General features: G+C 35.7%; 1 protein-coding gene across 2 annotated transcripts in view; it reads right to left on the bottom strand.

Annotated features, from left to right (window-relative positions):
- Positions 1 to 23,066, bottom strand: part of GramD1B (GRAM domain containing 1B) — a 390,336-nt gene that overhangs the window by 106,662 nt on the left and 260,608 nt on the right. For both annotated transcript variants that reach the window (XM_090412772.1, XM_090412773.1), the window contains one exon: positions 7,305 to 7,497. In XM_090412772.1, coding sequence (XP_090268898.1) covers positions 7,305 to 7,497 — 193 coding nt within the window. The remainder of the gene's footprint in view (positions 1 to 7,304; positions 7,498 to 23,066) is intronic.

Raw genomic sequence — 23,066 nt, 5'->3', positions numbered from 1 at the left:
TGATGCTATGCATTAAGGTAATGGTCACTACCCATACCAGTTTCAACTTTTATTGAGGTCTCATTAGTGGGAGCCAGACCTAAAAAATGCCAAGGGTGAAGTAATACAGAGCTTATAAATATTTTCCCTAAACAAGTTGCCATAAGGTGCTCTGACCTCATTAAATAAAATTCTCAGGATGAGAGTAAGATATAGAAAGTTTTTTACCTTGGGTATATATTATGTTAAAGATACCAAGCAATTTTATAAGCTAGGTTTTTAATCCTTTTTCCCAAGTAAAAACCTAGATTATAAAATTGCTCGGTATCTTTAACATAATATATACCCAAGGTAAAAAACTTTCTATATCTTACTCTCATCCTGAGATTTTTATTTAATGAGGTCAAAGCACCTTATGGCAACTTGTTTAGGGAAAATATTTATAAGCTCTATGTTACTTCACCCTTGGCATTTTTTAGGTCTGGCTCCCACTGACGAGACCTCAATAAAGGTCAAAACTGGTATGGGTAGTGACCATTACCTTAATGCATAGCATCATACATCTCCACAAGGAAATGTACTTTGCATAAGGGGAAAATTCTAAGGAAAGTGATCAGAACTTACTCCACCTTTACAACTAGTTGCCTAGTGTTGCACTACGTGCAGCCGCAAACTTGACTCACTTGTCTGTTTGCTTACTTGGGAAAAAGGATTAAAAACCTAGCTTATAAAAAATTGCTTGGTATCTTTAACATTGGAAAAGTTGGTTAAAAGTTAAATTCAGAAATGGATGGATATGAGTATGATACTCTATAGGAGACAGAATGGAGACCTACCTTGTAAAAGGTAGGCCCTGCCTCAGTTATTAATTCACATTTTATAATAAGGTGACAGCAGGATTGGATAGAGGAAATGACTATACCATGATGATACTGCTGGACTTTGCTAAGGCATTTAACAGAATACTGAATGGAAAACAATTACATAAATTGGAGCAAATGGGAATGGATATGAGGCTGGCAGCATGGTTAGAGAGGCAGCTGATAGACATCAGAGGGTGATGTACGGTAGAGTTGAATCAAGGTGAATGAGAATGACTAGTGGAGTTCCCCAGGGCAATGTACTAGGATCACTAATCTTTAATTTGTACATTAATGCTATATCAGAAGTTGTTGTTTTTTTTTGGGGGGGGGGGATATTCAGTTGTTTGTTGATGATGCAAAACTGGATAGGGTAATAGTTGATAAAGGTGATGTAGACATCTTAGATATTTTACAGGATGATTTAAATAAACTGGCAGTGTGGGAAAAGGACAATGGTTGTTAATTCACCATTGTAAAATGTACGGAAATGAACTTTGTGATAAAAAGATTACATATGTACTAGTTTACAGGAAATTGATGAGGCTAGGGATCTGGAAGTGATAGTGGACCCAGATGTGAAATTCAGAGGATATACTGCAAGAGTTGGCAAAAGAGCTCAGAGGATTACTTGTCAGTGCTGAAGAACACATTGACTACTGTGCACAGATTTGGTGACCTGTTTTTCTTGGGGATTGGGAGGTGGTGTAGAGGATTCAGAGATGAGTGACCAAGCTGACGACAGGTCTGTGAAATGTTCCCTATGAGTATATATTGAGGGCGTGTGGGTTGCAGAGTGTAGCTAACATGTGGAGGAGAGGAGATATGACAGAAACTTATAAGTTACTAAAGGGATTCTATAAGATTGACACAAAAGAAATTTTTCAGTACATGGGGAGTAAGGGTCACATTTGGAAGTTGTCTAAAAGTGTGGATAGTAAGGTTCTTTACTTGGAGAGTTGTGAATGAAAGGAATGGGTTGCCAAAGTTGGTTGCCCCAACAGTGAATATGTTTAAGGTTTATGTTTATCATCACAGTACCTATGATTATAGGTACTGTTAATGGATAGAGTTGGTCTGCCCTGATGAGTCTTGACTCCATGGAGTACCCATATAAATAATAATAATAATATAAATGATGCCTCCCACATGGCAAGAACTATACAGGTGTATTTCCATCAAAACCCTCATGGACACAGACAGTGCTACAAAAGGACACTGGCATTAATCTATCACTACAGGGCAGCAACAATTAAAGTAACAATATCAAACATACTTCCTGAAATTCCCCATTGATTCATCATATCATTTTTAACAAGGTATGGCTCAGTCACCATAAAAATACGCACGCATGCACTGTCAGTAATCATGAACAAACCTAAATTCACTCATATCAAAGCTTTTTAAGACATGATGCAGTGTACAACTTGCTAAAGATAATCAATACTACCTTATCTATCAACGCTATCAAGATAATCAACACTAACAATCTGTCTCATCACAATGCTTTGATTGCTGCAAAGAAGGTGACATTAGGAAACAATATCTCTATATTTCCAATGACACAGAAACAGATATCCCAAACCAGAAAACACCTATCAAGAACAGATCTAGTGGCACACAATGTTGGAAATGAGTAGAAAAAAATCAACCAAAATTTCTCTCTCTCTCTGTGTGTGCTTCAAACCTGATAGCTCAACAAATCCAAACTCCACAAAAACACTACTCATGAATACTTGCCAACCAAGGAGAGATGAAAACTTTGATGATGAAGACTCACAGCATCAAGACCCAAAACTGTCTATAAATAACAACTCTCCCAAAAAGATATGATGATGAAGAAAAAAATTACTGATACTTCTCAGATGCTGCAATCAAAATAGACAACTTAAACAAGAATATATTCAGGAATTTGGAGCTATGAATGAATGAAGGAATAAAGGCCCTGACACAAATAAGGAGAGCTATGCTTTGACACAGTAAACTAGATAACTAAACTCTAAGAATAAACTTTCCTGCACTGAAAATGCAAGGTTCCTCACACCCCACAAATTAATAGCACTTCTGAAACACACACCACAAAAATCTGAGACTTTTATCACAGCTTCAGAGCACTCAAACTAAATTGAAAAAAGAGCAGAGCAGAAGTTAATAAATGGAAGTATATATATTACTTATTTAATGGACTGGAAACACAATATACAAAGAATACTAAAGGACATTCACTTATAATCCTTCTACCTTCCAAACCTATAATGTTACTAAGCATTTTCTCCCTGAATACAAGAGACTGAGAAGTCAACTTGTAGTAGTGCCATGTCACAAGAATTTGGAGGAGAGAGAGATGTGGGCAGTACACAGGTGGTGTTTAAGGGATATTTGAAAAAAGCAGTTTCAGAGTGTCTACCCAAATTCAGGAGGATAAATTAGGTAGGAGTTAGATGGGTGAATAGCATCACTAAGCAGAGTTGTAAAAAAAAGAAAAAGTCATGGAAGAAATATAAAGAAAAAGGAGATCAGCATGCAGATGACTGGTAAGGCACAGGTTACCCTTCTTCCACCCATACTATAACAACTCTGCCATATACAAAAAGATAGATCTTTACCAGGTACAGAAATATCATGTAGATCTAATCTTTCTACAAGAAACAAACATCAAATTCAGAATAAACTCTCAGGAAATTTTGCAGAGTTATGAACTCCGTCACTCTCCAGCTCAATAACCCCATGAAGCAGGAGCAAGCTTAGGCATCCATCATAGATTCCAGGACAACCTAAACTGACTGAAGAAGTACCAGGCATGATTTGTATGCTCAACTTGAAACAACAAACCTTAATATTCTACACATATTCAATTTGTAAACACCGAGGCAGTGGGGGTATTATTTCCCTTTATAAGGTTGCATCTGACTATTGCTCATATATCTGATCATGGAGTTCAAGGACATGATGATAAGTATTATGTGAATAATGGGTCTCCTGTGATGAATCTTCAGACTCTATGGAGATACCCATCATCCTACATGTCAGGTGGCATTCTGCTGGAAGGTTTGATTAAAGAAGGCTTTCAGTTCAGATAAGTTTTTTGACTAATTAATTGTAAATAAGTATGTGTTTATGTGTAAGATTTATGATAGAAGTTGTGCACTTGCAGTGTTTGTAGTGTGTGGGCTTGTTTGTTTACAAAATCGTTACTTAGCACACTAATGCAACATGGCAGTGAAAGACAAATCATTGTGTAGATCTGTGTGAAAGACAAATAAAGTAGATGGTGTAGATTTCCTAAAAATGGTATAGTACTGTAAACATGGGAAGATGTTGCAGATATTTAGGTAGAGAGACTGAATAAGAGAAACGAACGATTGTAGGTATGTAAGAAATGGGATATTCTGATGGACCACAAGGCTTGCTTAAATATGAGTTGAAATAGTTTAAATACGAGTAAGGAACATGGCATTGTAACTGACACAGCAGATGAAGATTATGTGAATGGTCAGAGAGTGTGTGGAAATGATAACATGAAAAAAGTTCAAATGATTATAAAGTGGGTGATAATTAATGATGTTAAAAAACAGAGTGAAATTAATGATAAAGTGGGCAATAATGACACTGAAAAACAGAGTGCAGTCAACCGTACAGTGCCAAGCAGGATTGACAGCGAAAAAGTGTGTGTGTGTGTGTGTGTGTGTGTATAAAAGTGTGTGTGTATATGTGCACGCCTGGTGATAAAATAGTGAGAGTGAATGACAGTGAAAAAAAGGACATAAAGTTTGAAAGCTGAGTTGGTGAAGATGAGGCACGAAACAAGGTGGACACACACAGTGAAATGAAGAGAATTGTAGATATGTATGGAAGAGTGAAGATGATGAAAAAAGGTGATGTCATCGAAATGGTAACAAAAGACCTGCAAGTAGTGTTGTATGGTGATTTGATTATTAGGGATGCGGTAAATGAGATGCACAAGGTTTGTTTTCCTGGAGATAAAATGAATAGAGTGATTAAGTTGGATAAGCGAGCAAAGGAGTTGTAGTGGTAGTAGGGACAAGTGACTTGACTGAGAATAAGGAGAATGTAAGATTGGATATCAGGAGGTTGTTGAGAAAGATAATGATTTCTGCTTTGTTCTTATCATGAGTTTGCTTAGCTACCTAATCAATATTTGGATAATTTAAGTCACCCATAATAATTACTCGTTTAGTACTCAGGATAATTTGGCAGTGCATTTCTTCATCCCCTGCAACTGAACTTTCAGGTCTGTAGCAACATCCCACCCTCTTAGCCTACACTTCACACTATATAGCCTCAAACTCAGTGCTATATGGGACATTATTACAATTATTGCTTTCATCCTAACTGGACTCAAGTCATCTGATATAATTAGTACCCCCCCCCTCCTATCATTCCTAAAAATACTATACCCTTTAGGAATGCTGCTGTCATTCACTAATTAATACAATTTTAAGTTGCAACATATTCACCAAAGCAACAAACTCAACTGCTTTGTTTCTAATGCTCCTGGCATTTGTGTAGATATAACAAGTTATCTTCTCGCATTTTCTTATACTTAATCTACAGTCTGCTTAGCTCAATTCAGCAACTTTCTCTTTTCCCCCTTCCCACACACACACCCAAAATGCCCAAACCCAAAGCATAGTCCATCCATTCAGCAGATTCATAATCATGCTCATTGACATTTGTATCACTATTATGTCTACAAATTCCAGCTGCTTACATACACATCCTCGCATTCCTCCCAAGATGATCTAATTTCCCTGACTCTCTGCATTAGGTCTCATTCCAATAAATAACTTCTCAATGAACTTGTTGCCAAATTCATTTTAAATAGCATAAAATGAAAAATCACATATTAGTATTCTTGCAGCAACAATATTTTAATGTTCAAGAATTAATAGTCTACATAATTTCATAAAAATCAACCCCCCCCCCCTGGGTTTAAAGGGTCTTCGAAGCCAGGCATGTAGAAATGATATTTCAACATAAAAGCATTCACCGAAAAAATATTTTATAAAATAATAAGAGATATTTGCAATAATATTTTTTGTTTCTGCTGAGATAAGAACAATATGTTATTTTTTAACTCTCCTCAAATAGGATAAAAACAGATTTATTAGTGTATATAGGTATCTATTCATTTTCTGACTACTATTCATATATACTATCTTGGAATAAGTAATGGGACATCCCTTGTTTAGAATGCAAAAATACTAATATCAATATTTCCTTCATCCTACACAGCCTCAACTACTACTCTATGTGTAGTAGGCTCTATAAAGAAAAGCCCTGCCTGAAATTGCTGTAGACGTACGAGGCTTGTTAATTCACCTTCATATAAAAAGCCCTTACAGAAGTTCTTTATTTTAAGGAGGTGTTATCATAAGATGCCCTATTAGCATTCTGTCCATTTTTGACAGAATGCATTACCCAAAATAAAATATAAACAATTATAGATAATTGGAAATGTGAGAGTCCTTTCGTATCCAAGATGACCACAGGAAGCTAACATCAAGAGGGAAGGGAGGCTCCGAAGAATGACAGAGAAACCCTGTCAGTTCTGTGTGGAAATCATCAACAGGAGTTCAGAGTCTGGCGGGAGTTAGGTTAATAGTATGACATTAGGTAAAAGGTTGTACAGGCTTGATTTATAAGAAGGAGCAACTGCATATAAGCTGAACATTAACCATGCCAAATGCACAGACTACACTGGACATTGTGACTGGTCCATGGATGGTTAAAGTCTGTAATATGGCGTGATAAATCATACCATACCCTTTTCTAACTGGATGGGAGAGTATAGTGAATGCCTTATGCTTGGGTGCATAAGCCCAATTGTAAAATTTAGTGGTGGAGACATAATAGTTTGGAGTTGTTTCTCCTTATATGAATTGGACTTCTGGTCGTGTGCCAGACACATGAATGCCAACAATATGCAACTCTTCTAGATAATGCAATGCTTCTAACAATTGGCAAGCTTTATGGAACAAACTCATGTCATTTTCAAACAAATGACAAGCAGCATGCCATACTGCACACATGATATGAAGAAAATGACAGAAAAAACTAGCCTGATAGAATTCTGATCTTAATCTAACAGAACACCACTTGAATTTGCAATGCTAAGTGCAAAACAGTGTGTGACACTTGGGCTGCGATGGTTATGGTGAAGGAAGAATGGTCTTCACCATAACCATCGCAGCCCAGTGTCATTTTACACACTGTTTTGCACTTAGCATTGCAGAAATTCAAGTGGTGTTCTGTTAGATTAAGATCAGAATTCTATCAGGCTAGTTTTTTCCATGTCATTTTCTTCATATCATGTTTTCTGATATGAAGAAATATTTCATGAAGAGTATTATGCCTAGACAAGTGGAAGGTCTAACAAGAAGTGTGTGCAATGCAGTGTGTCCCAGTAATTATTTCTATGTGATGTATATTTTAGATACTTACATTTGACTAGACCCCACACAGACTTTTTATATCTAACACAGCCATGAACAAGGAGCCTGCATTCTCGACTGGACACTCGAGTAATACAATAAAATGACTTTACAGAGAATGTGTCACTATATGGGATACCTGTATTTACAACATCACAGTCAACTATGTATAACTGACCTGGTTTGCTACTTTTCAGCAGCCTCTGAAAGAAATAAAAATATCACATTGATTGAAATGACATGAAACTTAAAGACAATAGGAAGACACATATTTCAAACAAACTACAATATGACTATATACATTAAATGGCCAGTTTATTAGATGCAACTGCCTAACAGTGAGGAGTATCCCCCATCTTTTTTATAGCCTCAACTTGTTGTCGTGGGCTCCATGAAACGTCAAATGCATCCAACAGGACTACTGGTCATTGTAAACTTGATTACATTCTGAAGTTATCTCAAATTGGACTGCAGCAGATCCCTGCTGCAAATATTCAGTCCACCTCATCTAACAAATACATGATAAGATTGAGATCAGGTGGCCAGTAGGTTGAAGGAAAAAGTTCATCATGCTCATTAGAACTATTCCCAAATGATCTGTGCCTTGGTGCATTATCCTACTAAATGTAACCATTACCAGACATAAACTGTGAGCAATGCTGTAACATTTAGACATCATGCTACCAGTACCAGGTTGACATAATGTCAAGAAAATGCTCCTCACCCCACATAATCACACTACTGCCAGTCTCCAATACTGCTACCACTGCCTGGCACTATTGTCAATGTGGAAAAATAGTATGAACTAACCATTTCCCATTCAGGCGTTCTTACACCCACTTACACATACTTGGCAATATCAGCTGTTATAACCCTATCTGTGCAACGATCAGCATGTAAAGAAGACTGTGCACGCTGATATGCTCCTTTACACAATGTTATACTGTGCAGCTATTTGACCAACTTAGAAGGCATAATTCTTGTTAACTCTCTACAAGCCTCTTGCATCAACAAGCTCTCTCTAATCATGCTCCTTAGGTCAAACTAATTATTATGCAGAATTGAATGTGTGCATACACACATACATGCTTACGTACACATGGTTCCTCAGTATTTAGCCATAAATAGATGTGAAACTGTCTCTGATGAAGCAGTAGATGCAGGATTGTGGAATTACATCTGATAAAATGGCCAGGCTATGTAAATGTTAAGATTTTCTTTTAATACAAACTTTTATGCCAAATTTCTTAATTTATATTAATGCTGTCATATATAAAAGGCATTTCAATCAAAAAATACTACCAGTTCTGTCTAAAGGAAGTAAAACATTTAAAAGCATGTCAAATTCAATTTTCTATACCATATTTTGAGATTTTCAATTACTTTTCATACTGGAAAAGTGAAAAAAAAAATATATAAATAAAAATTAAAAAAAAGTAGTAAGGTAAGTAGTAAGGGAATGGAATTTCTGGAATTCTTGACGCACAAATGTCTTAAACAACATGTAGTAGAAGGGACATGAGCTTCGAGAGTGCTGGATTTGGTTCCAGCATCACAGGATATGATTGCAACTGAGATGACAACCCTGCTCCCAGTTGCAGAGAGCAGTCATGTAGTATTGACTTGGGAGATGAATAGGCATGTAGGAATATTAAGGAGAAAGGAATTTATCAGGAATTATAGGACAGGTGATTATAATAATCTTAGAAATTAGTACATGAGAACTAGTGAAGATATACTTATTAACAGAAATGGCAAGTTGTATAACTCAAGTGAAAAAAAGGACACAATCTGGTGTAAAGTAGATGAAATCAGAGAACAATATCAAAGGGAAATTACAGATGAAAAAGAAGTTATGGAAAAAATATAATAAGATTGGTGGTTGACCGATTGACTGACTAGGATTTTCATGGCATAAGGACAGTAAAGGTCATACTGCACCAGGATACCTATCAACACCCTGGTGCACACGGTGTTGATAGGATTGTATACAAGGAGATAAATTAGTGAATAATATATGCACAAAGTTATAAGAAGATAAATGAGTAAATAAAACGTATGTACAAAGTTTAGTATCTATAATGCAGCATCTACATATAAACAAATCCATAACGAAATGTCTTTGAAAAAATTAATGCTTTGCAATATTCTAAAACTGTCATGCAATCTATCTGAGTCTGACAACATCTGACTGAGTGTATAGGGCTCGGTCAGTAAAAATGTAATTTCTCTCTCATATGAAGCACTTACACTCCACCAGAATATAACTAATGATAAGATGGGTGTTGCACACAGGTGGATCATCGTCCCTCAATAAATCTAAAAGTGTGAGATGACTGTGACCAATGCAGAGCCTAGCAAGAACGTCTTCTCTTCTGTTCCTATGTTGACAAGACTGCCAGTGCTTAATTTCAGGCTTAATCTCATGCAATTTGTTTGTCAATACTTCCATTACGCAATTAACTTTGATTTCATGACCTGTGTGCATAGTCAGTATAAAACAGTATGTCAAGAAAGCTGTCTGCATTGTCATTCCCTTAATTCCAATGTGGCTAGATCTAACACAACCAAACATCGAAATTAAGGTCTTTATTTTGTACAAGAGTTGAAGCACCTCAGCAAGTACTGGATGTGGATTATCACCAGAGAGGAGATAGCCTGTAAAGAATGCAAAGAGCCTGTATAAAATATACACTTTTGGTAGACGTTTTCTTTGATAAGCACAAATGCGAGCTGAATGGCATGCAACTCTGCAGTATAGTTACTGCAATAAAGTGGGATCTGGTTGGAAATTGTAATGTTAGGAAGCACAGCCAACAGAGATCTCTGATCTTGAACCATCAGTATAGATGGACAAGAAATCAGAGTGGCTGCTCTGTGTGCATTGAACACTTGAAGGCATATGAGACTTCTGTAGTTAGCAAAGTGAGAGGTTGCAGGATGGGATGCAAGCCTGCCATGGAGGAATACTGTTTTATCCGGTGCAGGTAATGTTATCAACACTCATGCCAATAGCTTCCACTGCATCTTGTGTGATACAGGACACCCAATGCAGAGAAATGAGACTAGTCCATGTAGGATGATCTGGACGGAACTTTATTTTTAGGGTATAATTAAGAGGCAAATGTTTTCATCTAAGTGACAGAGAGGATTCATTTGATTTAGCATAAAAGCTTTGAAGGAATGATGTGCAAAAAGCACTAGTAGCTAATCGGTTATCCCTGATGATGGACTGGATCCAAACACCAGAGCGTGCTCTCCCCTTGCAGAACCGTAAACCTGGGACCCATAATCAAGCTTTGAACGTACAAGTACATGATAAATGCAGAGCAAGGTACATTGATCAGCACTCCATTCAGCAGAGGATAAAGTATGAAAGATGTTTAATGGGTTTTTTTTTTTGCACTTATCCCAAAGATGACAAATGTGTGTAAAGAAGTTAGCTTTCTATCAAGATAAATCCCAAAAACTTGGCCTCTGGAACTACAGGGATAATGGTTTACATCATTCTTAAATCAGTACTGGTGTGGAGAGTACATTTCCAGCATACACAAACAGTTTTTTCAACAGATAATTTTAACCCATGATGAGACATGATTAACTGCTTGTTTTCGGCAGATAACTTGAATCCATGTTGAAGTTATCTTCCAATGACTCTCATATTGCAGGAGTGACAGTAAATTGTGAAATCATTGACATAAATGCAATTGCCTACTGTTGGAGGAAGCTGTTCAGTAATTGCGTTTACTTTAATAGCAAAGAGAGTCACACTTAAGACAGAGCCCTGAGGAACCCTCCTTCTATATGATATGATTGAGATAACATGTTACTCACTCAGACTTGGAACACACAGCTGGATAGAAAGTTCTTAATAAACAGGAACGTATCCTCTCAGACCAAGATTAGACAGATCTTTTGATAATCCATATCTCCAGGCTGTGTCAACTTCCTTTCATCTTCCAGATTTTATCAAAGATAATTTTTGCAATGGTTGTTTGGTTAATCGATGATATAAATTTAATCCAGGATTGTTTTTGACTCTGACGTCTCACATTACTTTGGCCTGAGCATGTTTAAATGCTATTAAGTTCGTTATGGTAGTATAGCTACAAAATATATCCCATGTTCCATCTTGGTCTTTTTTTTGGCTGCCTGGCACTCTCAGTTCTACCAAGGCTTTGGATGGAGTGGAAATCAGGATAATGTTTTTGGAAATGCTGTGGTGTCTGCATGGACAATACAATTTGTGACATACTCCACTGCTTCATTAAGAGGTGTTTGGCTGATAAGAGGAAAATGATCACTTCTATACGTTTTCATCAACATTCCATGTGAGCAGTGGAAAATGGCAGGAGAGCAGATTGTAAGATTGATTGCCGAATAAGATTGGGTAGGCATGTGGAAGAAGGTATTTACTCCATTATTATTACAAGAAAGGTTACAGTTGTTGAGCATTTGCTCAATAATATGACCTTGTCTATTCATGCTGGCACTACTCCACAGAGTGTTATGTCAATTAAAGTCACCCATTAGGAGTATGGGCTGAGGTAGTTGCATTATGAGATTATTGATTTCCATTTCATTTAATTCAGAACTCCCAGGGGTAAATATACTGAGCATACTATGATTAGAAACCCCACAGATAGGCGAATCACTACTGCTTCCAGAGCAGTATTAAGTTATGATGGAATGGAGTATGACTGCCCAAGAGAATAGCTACTCCACCATGTGCAGGACCATCGCCAATTTTATCTTGTGTACAAGATTGATATTCCTGATGGTAGTATCCTCACTGGGTTTTAAATAAGTTTCCTGCAGACAAAAACAAAAAGGTTTGTGTTTCTGCAGAAGGTGCTTGATATCACTGAACACATGCTGCATTCCGTTTAAAATTTTTTTTTATTGTTTAGGCTTTGTAGACTTGTCTGATTTCCGGGAAGTTGAGGATTTACCCTTGTCGGATTTATATTTCTCATTAGATTTTGGGAAGTATGGACGACTGGTGTCCATCCCTTCCTCTGGAAAATTAATCAATATATCTTCCAATGTGTCAGAATCAGAGGTTAAGTTCAAAAATGGATACAGAAGTATCCATTTTTTCTGTAAGAGGGGTTCGGTGTCTTGTCTTTAAGAGATAACCTTGCCACAATGTTTTTTTTCACAAGTGGGTTCTCATTGAATGAGACTGTACACTGTGTGATTGATGCACTCAATAAAGAAACAGTCATGATCATAAAGTTCAAATGATCACAAGAAAGATATTTATTTAAACAAATATTTCAGTCTGGAAATAGCAGACCATCGTCAGTGGTATTACAAGAACAGTTTAAAAAATACAAGCTAGAATACTAACAATAGATCGTTAAAATTAGAACACGCTGCATGATGTTATATCACTAAGTATGAAACGGAATATTTTGAAGTAGAAACATGATTGAATTTGCTAATAAAAAAAAAAATAATAATAATTAATGAGTAATCTTGATTAGACTTTCCCAGATTTTTGATATAGATATACAGTCATTACGATTCAGGTTGGGGTGATGGAGCAAGGCCTCCATGCTTTCCTTGAACAAACGTTCGAACCTATAACGGGATCTATGTAAGAGGCGAGTCCTGGACCAAAGGATGCTGTGGTCAGTTTCAATCCCGTGTTGAGCCAATCCAGACTCTTCAAGTTTGTTGTGAAGAATGGATGATTGATGTTCTTGGATTCTTTTTTTAAGAGAACGTCCAGTTTGTCCAAAATAAGAGAGATCACAGTTGCACGGAATTTGATAAACTCCAGGAAGAGATAAAGTTGAGCGTTTGTCTTTAGGAGAAGGAAAATGAGAAGACAATTTGTCAATAGGTGAATACGTAGTTGTTAAATCATATTTCTTTAAAATTCTTGCAATAGGTTCTGAAATACTGGAGATATAAGGAATAGGCACTCGACGTATTGAAACTTTGTTGTTTTGTGGAGGATTATAAGAATTGAGAAGACGTTGAGTACTTTTTTCAGAAAAGCCATTGAGTTTCATGTGTTGTTGGATAGTAGAAAGTTCTTTCTGCAGATAATCAAAAGTAGAACAATTAGTTTTGGCTCTTCTGATGAGGCATTTTATAATTCCTGTTTTTTGACATGGATGATGGACTGATTCTTTAAGAATATAACAACCTGTGAATGTTGGTTTCCTGTATACTGTAGTTGTGAGAATATTTGAAAGTGATCGGATGAGGAGAACGTCTAAAAAAGATAACTGGTTGTTTTCTTCTAATTCCATAGTAAACTTTATGCGATGATGCAAGGAATTAATACTGTTTAAAAAGGAAGGTAAAGCGTTTTTGCTGTGAGGCCAAATAGTAAATATGTCATCTATATATCTTACCCAAAAAGATAGTTGAGGGAAAATAGATGCAAAGAGGACTTTTTCTAAATGTTCTAAATAAAAGTTGGCTAAACCCGGAGAAAGAGGACTTCCCATGACTGTTCCTTCTACTTGGCTATAAAATTTGTTTTGACATACGAAATATCCAGAATGTATTACGAAATCGAATAGTTTTATAATATCTTGAGGAAAGATGTCAGCAAGTAATTTTAAAGTTTCCTTGAGAGGTACATCGGTATATAAAGATTCTATATCAAAACTAACCATAAGATCTGTAGGTTGCAATGAGACATTTTTTAATTTTTCTAAGAAATCTGAGGATTTTTTCAAAAAAGAATTAGAGTTGCCAATGTAAGATTTCAATAATTTAGCTAGATATTTGGCTATACGGTAAGTAGGAGAATCAATACAATCTACTATTGGACGAAGCGGATAGTCAATCTTATGGATTTTTGGAAGGCCATAAAATCTAGGAGGTCTTCCAAAATGAGTTTTAAGTCTTTCAATTGTGTCTTTATCCAAACTGATGACTTTATCAAGGAGAGAATTTAATTTCTTTAGTTGTCTTTTGGTTGGATTATAATCAATTTCTTGATATGTGGAACGATCTCGAAGCAAAAGAGAAAGTTTTCTTCTGTAATTTGCTGAGTCCATAACTACTGTTGCTTTTCCCTTGTCAGCTTTAGTGATAATGAGGTGATTATTTTTTCTCAAGGACTGTAAAGATTTCATTTCAGAAGGAGATATGTTGAAAGGAGGAAGTTTAGACTTAAGTAGAGACGAAGCGACTTCTAGGCGAAGAGCATTAGCTTTATCACTGGTTAGTTGATTAAGATTCCTTTCAATGTTAACTAGGAAATCTAGATATGGTATTTTATTTGGAACAATAGAAAAATCATGTCCTTTTGACAGGATGAGGGTTTCGCTTTTAGTCAAAGGACATCCGGATATATTTACAATCCAATTATCTAGAGTTATGAATGGCTTGGATTGTCTAGACGAAAGAGCTTCATATTTACGGTTAAGATGTTGACTTAGTTTATTATAAGCACATTGAGTAGAATGTTTAGCCACATTTAGAACTATGTGAGAAAGATGTGGATCCAAATTTGTGGATATATACACAAATCGGAAATCTGATGACTGTGAATAGCAAGGTCATGTTTAGCAGCTTTAAATTGATTACGGATTAGAGATGAACTAGTGTTCAGTAAATATTATGAGCTCCAGGAGATTTTATTGTTTCTTTAATCTTAGCGAAATTGGGAATAATCTTGTTGTCGCGGCACTTTTTTAAGAAATTAATCTTTGCTCGTAACCTACCTTGCATAACTGAAAGTTTTCCTAATTTACCAGTTATTTTGGTGGCATTTTCTCCATGAAGGATAAGAATTTGTTGTTTCAAGGATACTTGTGACATAAGACTAAATGATATAATCACAAGAAAGATATTTATTTAACCAAATATTTCGGTCTGGAAATAGCAGACCATCGTCAGTGGTATTACAAGAACAGTTTAAAAAATACAAGCTAGAATACTAACAATAGATCATTAAAATTAGAACATGCCGCGCGATCTTATATCACTAAGTATAAATATATCCGGACGTCCTTTGACTAAAAGCGAAACCCTCATCCTGTCAAAAGGACATGATTTTTCTATTGTTCCAAATAAAATACCATATCTAGATTTCCTAGTTAACATTGAAAGGAATCTTAATCATCTAACCAGTGATAAAGCTAATACTCTTCACCTAGAAGTCGCTTCGTCTCTACTTAAGGCTAAACTTCCTCCTTCCAACATATCTCCTTCTGAAATGAAATCTTTACAGTCCTTGAGAAAAAATAATCACCTCATTATCAGGGAAAAGCAACAGTAGTTATGGACTCAGCAAATTACAGAAGAAAACTTTCTCTTTTGCTTCGAGATCACTCCACATATCAAGAAATTGATTATAATCCAACCAAAAGACAACTAAAGAAATTAAATTCTCTCCTTGATGAAGTCATCAGTTTGGATAAAGACACAATTGAAAGACTTAAAACTCATTTTGGAAGACCTCCTAGATTTTATGGCCTTCCAAAAATCCATAAGATTGACTATCCTCTTCGTCCAATAGTAGATTGTATTGATTCTCCTACTTACCGTATAGCCAAATATCTAGCTAAATATTGAAATCTTACATTGGCAACTCTAATTCTTTTTTAAAAAACTCCTCAGATTTCTTAGAAAAATTAAAATATGTCTCATTACAACCTACAGATCTTATGGTTAGTTTTGATATAGAATCTTTATATACCAATGTACATCTCAAGGAAACTTTAAAATTACTTGCTGACATCTTTCCTCAAGATATTATAAAACTATTCGATTTTGTAATACATTCTGGATATTTCGTATGTCAAAACAAATTTTATAGCCAAGTAGAAGGAACAGTCATGGGAAGTCCTCTTTCTCCGGCTTTAGCCAACTTTTATTTAGAACATTTAGAAAAAGTCCTCTTCGCATCTATTTTCTCTCAACTATCTTTTTGGGTAAGATATATAGATGACATATTTACTATTTGGCCTCACAGCAAAAACGCTTTACCTTCCTTTTTAAACAGTATTAATTCCTTGCATCATCGCATAAAGTTTACTATGGAATTAGAAGAAAACAACCAGTTATCTTTTTTAGACGTTCTCCTCATCCGATCGCCTTCAAATATTCTTACAACTACAGTATACAGGAAACCAACATTCACAGGTTGTTATATTCTTAAAGAATCAGCCCATCATCCATGCCAAAATACAGGAATTATAAAATGCCTCATCAGAAGAGCCAAAACTAATTGTTCTACTTTTGATTATCTACAGAAAGAACTTTCTACTATCCAACAACACATGAAACTCAATGGCTTTTCTGAAAAAAGTACTCAACGTCTTCTCAATTCTTATAATCCTCCACAAAACAACAAAGTTTCAATACGTCGAGTGCCTATTCCTTATATCTCCAGTATTTCAGAACCTATCACAAGAATTTTAAAGAAATATGATTTAACAACTACGTATTCACCTATTAACAAATTGTCTTCTCATTTTCCTCCTCCTGAAGACAAACGCTCAACTTTATCTCTTCCTGGAGTTTATCAAATTCCGTGCAACTGTGATCTCTCTTATTTTGGACAAACTGGACGTTCTCTTGAAAAAAGAATCCAAGAACATCAATCATCCATTCTTCACAACAAACTTGAAGAGTCTGGATTGGCTCAACACGGGAATGAAACTGACCACAGCATCTTTTGGTCCAGGACTCGCCTCTTACATAGATCCCGTTATAGGTTCGAACGTTTGTTCAAGGAAAGTGTGGAGGCCTTGCTCCATCACCCCAACCTGAATCGTAATGACTGTATATCTATATCAAAAATCTGGGAAAGTCTAATCAAGATTACTCATTAATTAATTTTTTTTTTTTTTTTAATAGCAAATTCAATCATGTTTCTACTTCAAAATATTCCGTTTCATACTTAGCAATATAACATCACGTGGCGTGTTCTAATTTTAACGATCTATTGTTAGTATTCTAGCTTGTATTTTTTAAACTGTTCTTGTAATACCACTGACGATGGTCTGCTATTTCCAGACTCAAATATTTGGTTAAATAAATATCTTTCTTGTGATTACGTGATTATATCATTCAGTCTTATATCGCAAGTATCTGTGAAACAACAAATCATAAAGTTCAGGTATGGTGAAATTATCAAATGGTGGAACAGATATGTGAGTATGAGTAACAGTTAAGAAAATGTCAATGGACATTTTCTTAACTGTTACCTTCTTGGCAAGGATCTCATAGCGGGTATGGTGGTGACTAATTTTCTTTTTGTATCCTGATATGATATGTTTTGGTCCGTTTTTAGTTTTTTTTATTTCTTTCTCATCTTTCCACTTCTAATGTACAGAGTACAATGGATGATCTCCCTGAGAATTTACACATTTAGCTTTCTTGGTAGAGCAAGATTGGTTATCATGTTCCTTACTACCAGATCAGGCACAGGTAGCAGAGTAACAACAGATAGTTTAGGCATGTCCATATTTCTGGCATTTGAAGAATCTTAGTGGATTAGGGATGTACAGTCTAACAGGACAATTGAGATACCCTGCTTAAACAGATGTCAAAAGCTTAAGAGTATCAAATGTAAGGATGATGTTTCTGGTTGGAACCAGGTGACCATCTCTATGGATCAGGATGCGCCTCATACCTGTCACCCCTACCCCCTGATTTTTCAGCTCTGAACGTATCTCCTCATCAGAAGCATCTAGGAGATCCCATTCTGAGATCACTCCCCTACAGGAATTGAATGTTTTATGAGGTGTGACTGTTGTTGGTATTCCACCCATTGATGCAGCTCTAAGTAGTTTTTCGGAATGTTGTTGACATGTTTCAATGAGGACATCACCAGAACGTAGTTTCTAACTGTTTTGGGAGAACTTGTCAGTCCTTCTAAACCCTTTTGAATGAAGAAGGGAGACATTTTTTGCTATTCACTTTTCACCTGTTGTACAGATGATTAGAAAAACTGGTACATTTGTACTGGTATGACATGTGTTTTGTTTCTTACTTCTGCTATTGAAAGGTGTATCAATGGTATCAATACTTGGTTGGGGCCCCATGAAACAACTGAGGATGAAGGATTCATGCTCGAGTGTTTTTTTTTGTTCAGTGCCAGAGCTCCCTGCCCACTATCCAGAAAGGAATGACTGTGCTTGGGAAGATGGGTGGAAAGCAGTTGCATGAGGAGTATAAGACTTATGACAGGAAAGTGACTAGCATAGTCAGGAAGGCAGAACTTGAATACGAAAAGAGATCAACCCATAAATCAAAAGAAAATCGGAAGGAATTCTTTTGTTATGTGGCCAGCAGTATGAGAAATGATCGTGGAAGAATGGATGAAAACAAGAGTAGAGTGACTGATGTGTAGAAGTGGAGTTGTTTAATGGTCCTGGAAGAGTAAGTTTTATTACTAGAGGAATGGGAGGATTCAAGGTTTAGAAGTGCATGAGGAGAATATGTTTCAAATATTAAGTATTATGGATGCCAATGATGCAATGAGATTGGATGGTATTTTGCCATGTGTTTTAAGAGAATGTGTTAGGAACTGAGAGCCTGGTTGACTTAGCTTTTCAATGAGAGTCTTGCTATGGGAAAGGTATCCAAGGAGTGAAAGGAGGGTAACATAGTGCTACTGCATAAGGGTGGTAGATTGGAACTATCAAACTATAGACCAATTTGCATTTCTTCTATAATTGTTAAGATTTTGGAGTAAGTATTCAGTGAGCAGAAAAAATTAATGTTATGGATCTGTGAAGGGTGCTCTTGTTTTAGTAATGTGATTACCTTTTATAATAAAGCAACAAGAGCAGCTGATGAGGGAAAGGCATATACTGCCATTTATTTTTTTGAATTTTACAAAGGCATTCAACAGGATGCGACATGTTAAGCTGATATTTGAATTACAGCACATGGGTTTAGATATCAGGTTAGTGAACTGGATTGGCTGTCTGACAGGTATCAGAACATTGTATATGAGGGCATGGTATCAAGGAAGCAGATTGTTACAAGTGGGGTTACACAGGGCTCAGTACTGGGATCTGTTTTGTTTAATCTTTATGCCAATGAAACTGCCAATGGATTTCATGAAAATATTCAGTTGTTTTGATGAATGATGTTAGGCTGGGAAGGAGTTATTAGTAATAGCTGATGTGGCAGCTCTTCTGGAGAATTTGAATAAGCTGAACAGATGGGCAAATGAATGGGGGTTTCAGTTTAATGCAACTAATATATAAGATCTTGAAACTTTGGGGGATCCATCAATGGGAAGCTGAATACTCTGTTGGTGGAAATGTACTAGAGGAAGCAGAGGAGGCAAGGGACCTTGGAGTGATGAGTATGCCTTCTATCAGTATACTGATAGAAGGCATACTGCAGAGGTGGTGAAGGAAACCCAGACTGTTGCTTTATTGTACAAAGCACAGACCACATGTAGATTAATGTGCTCAGAATGGTTGCCAGAATATGAAGGGGATAAATTAACCTTGGAAAAGGTGCAGAGGTGGATAACAAAAATGATATCAAGACTGTACAATGATAGTTATGAGGATAGACTGAGGACATGTGGACTGCAGTTTGGTAGATAGAAGAAAGAAATGGGCCTCCCACATAACTGTGGTAGGCACACCTTAGATTTGATACTGAGGAGATCTTTCATATGGTAGAATAAGAGGAATGAGCGAGGACAGCCCTCTCCCCCAACTTATGAATGGATCTGGTAAGCAAAAGGATAAGCAGTGCTTTTTTGCATGGAGGATGCTTGGACCATGAAATGCATTGCCTGATAAGGTAGTAGTGAGAGTATAAATAGTGAATGAATTTAAGGAGTGGTATGATAGCCTTTGTGTCATCTAAGATGAACCTTCCAACAATGAGTCTTGTGATTTAATGAATAATAATAAAATAATAACAATGATACAACATAACAGATATCAAACCAGCTAAGGTGTCGTATGGCTATATAAGACCATAATAAATAATCATATTTCAGAAATCATATTTCTTGTATGTAATCTCCAAGTAAATTTATGCACATGTTATGTTGAAACATGCATGAAAGTCAAATTTCATAATGTACATACATGTTTACGAATATCTTTAGGCATATGAATTTCTGCCATGTAAGACCACCACCATCCTGATACTGGAGGTCTGAAGTAGCTTGAAAAAAATATGCCATATTTGGTCTCTAGAGCAGTGGTTCCCAAACTTATTTGGCTTACTTCCCCCTTTTCAAAAAAAAATTTATTCAGCACCCCTGGAAACTACTTTCTAAGATCTGACCAGCTCTACCTGATACATATAAATGAAATTTTAAAACTATTTAATGAAATTAACAAAAGAAACATAGATTGCACGTAAACATAGGACAAGTTGGAGCTGAAAATTTAATAACACTATTAAAATTAAGAAAACAAACATAATTTGCACACATGTAAAAATCACACATAAAATAATAAATAATGATCAGAATATTAAAAACAATCCTAATGAGAAGGATGATCCTGTGCTGCTACCAATTTACTGATATTTGGCTTTATATTTGTCAGCAGCATTCTTAAATCACTGCGATCAGCTATTTGCAGTCAGTTTCTTTTTTTAGTTAAAAGATTTGTGAATGCACTGAACCCATGTTCCACTAAATATGATGATGGAAATGCGATTAAAAACTTTTTTTCTACTACTACTACTGAAATAAGATCCAACAGGCTTCACTTCAGCGAAGCAAAATTATTCAAAATTAAGTGGATATTGAATACCACATTATTTCTTAGCCGAATAAGAAACTCAAAGAGGAAATCTAATCTAAGAGTTTCATACTGAATAAAAAAGTTTTATACCAACTCGTACAAGTCGCCCTAGCATTGTACTACCAGATGTTGGCTTATGCTTGGACTCGCCGATCTTCATATAGTTTTCTATATTCAGCATGAAACTCTTAGATTAGATTTCCTATCTTTGAGTTTCTTATTCGGCTAAGAAATAATGTAGTATTCAATAGCCACTTAATTTTGAATAGTTTTTTACTACAGCCCACAATCAAGGATAATGTATGGGCATCTGCTTTTGCAATCAGAACTGTTGGTACCTGTTTTTGAATTTTAATTTGAATTCAATTTGTTGTTACTTCTATCAGGTATTTTTGTATTGTTAAATTTTTAAATCATTGGTTGAAATCACAATGGAAAGCCTCCAAGTGCAGACAATAGCCAAGCACGTCTCATCACATTTTTCCACTGTTGATAGATTTGGAAACTGGCTGAATACTTTTCGTCCTAAGTTTCATTTGTACAGGGCAAGTTTTGACACAAATGCAGAAATAACAGCTTTTGTTTTTATTCAATTCAGCTCATTTCCTTGGAGCTGTAGATTTGTTTCATTAAATTTGTTAAACAAGTTGGTCAAATAAGCTATGTCACTTTTGAAATTAATCAAGTTAGCTCATAAAGAATCAACTATTTTCTAAAAACTGTAGCACTGAGTCAAAAAGTTTATAAAATTGATTCAAACAGGCATCCTTTGATAGCCAACGAACTTCTGTATGGGGCAAAAGCGATTGAATTCTTCATCATTTTCAATACAAAGTTGTCCAAACAATCTGTCATTCAATGAATGACTTGATTTTGTTGACTACTGTAATTACATAATCGAACCTGTGTAGACTATCATTCAGGTATTTGGCAACTAAATGTTGATGATGAATCACACAGTGAATATATTTGGCACTGCCTCTTTGAAATATGCAATAAAACCATGATACCACCCTACCATAGCTGGAGCACCATTGGTAGCAACTGACAAGATATTATTCAGAGGGATTTCTTTTTCTTTAAAAAACTCTTCCGATGCATGAAATATCAATTCTCCTTTAGTGTCAGTTAGCAAATTTTTAGCAAATAAAAATTATTGGCAAATTTTTTCTTCTTTTATGTATTATACATATGCTAAAAGTAAGGCTTCATTTCCATAAAGTAGACTCATCAAGTTGTATAGAGACCTGGGTTGTTTTTAAATACTCAGACAATGCGTCTTCAATGGGCCATTTCATAAATTCTTTGTTGCACTGTATTATTGCTCAAAGTAATTTTCTTGATAATATCAGAGGCTGGCTTATGCGGTACAGTGCTTATGACCTCACTAACAGCTGGAAGGATTAGTTCTTCACCAACATTATGCAGATTTCCCAATTTAGCAATCAGTAAGGAAATGTTGTAAGAGGCACAACCCATCATCTAGTTTGGATGCTGCTGTTGAAAACATACCTGCCAATGTTGGTTGTTTCAAAAATTTTCTTTAAGTACTTGAAAATAAGATAAACCCTTATCTTTTTTATCAGCATGAACTTTTGTCAAATGTTCATCTTGTTTTGAAGGCTTCATAAATTCATTTGAAAAAACATTTTGGCAAATTAGGGACATTGGTAATGTTTTGTTTGTAGGCAAATGAATAAAGCAGTATTTCAAATGTTCAATATTATATTGTCTACATTGCGTCTTGGGTTCAGCCATGATATTATCTGTAAAAAAATTTAGAAAACTGCTAAAATGCAATTTCTCACATACCTAAACTAAATTATTTTTACAAGAAAAGGTATAAAAATACTGAAGTGAAACCTGCTGTTTTATTGGAACAATAATAATTTGCTTTGTGTGTAATCTGCAAAATTACACACAAATTACACACAAATTACTTTGTGTGTAATTTGTGTGTAATCTGTACAGATGATTTATTCGCAGGGTAACTTACACATTACTTGAAACTTTCCTTTTGTGCTGTGAAAATGATGAACTTTTGGCTTTTGAGGCTCTAA

The sequence above is a fragment of the Typopeltis vanoorti genome, chromosome 23 (assembly GCF_054136105.1).
Source record: "Typopeltis vanoorti isolate ZY-2024b chromosome 23, IOZ_Tvanoo_1.0, whole genome shotgun sequence".
Taxonomy (NCBI): domain Eukaryota; kingdom Metazoa; phylum Arthropoda; class Arachnida; order Uropygi; family Thelyphonidae; genus Typopeltis; species Typopeltis vanoorti.
This window is presented reverse-complemented; position numbering and strand designations above follow the sequence as displayed.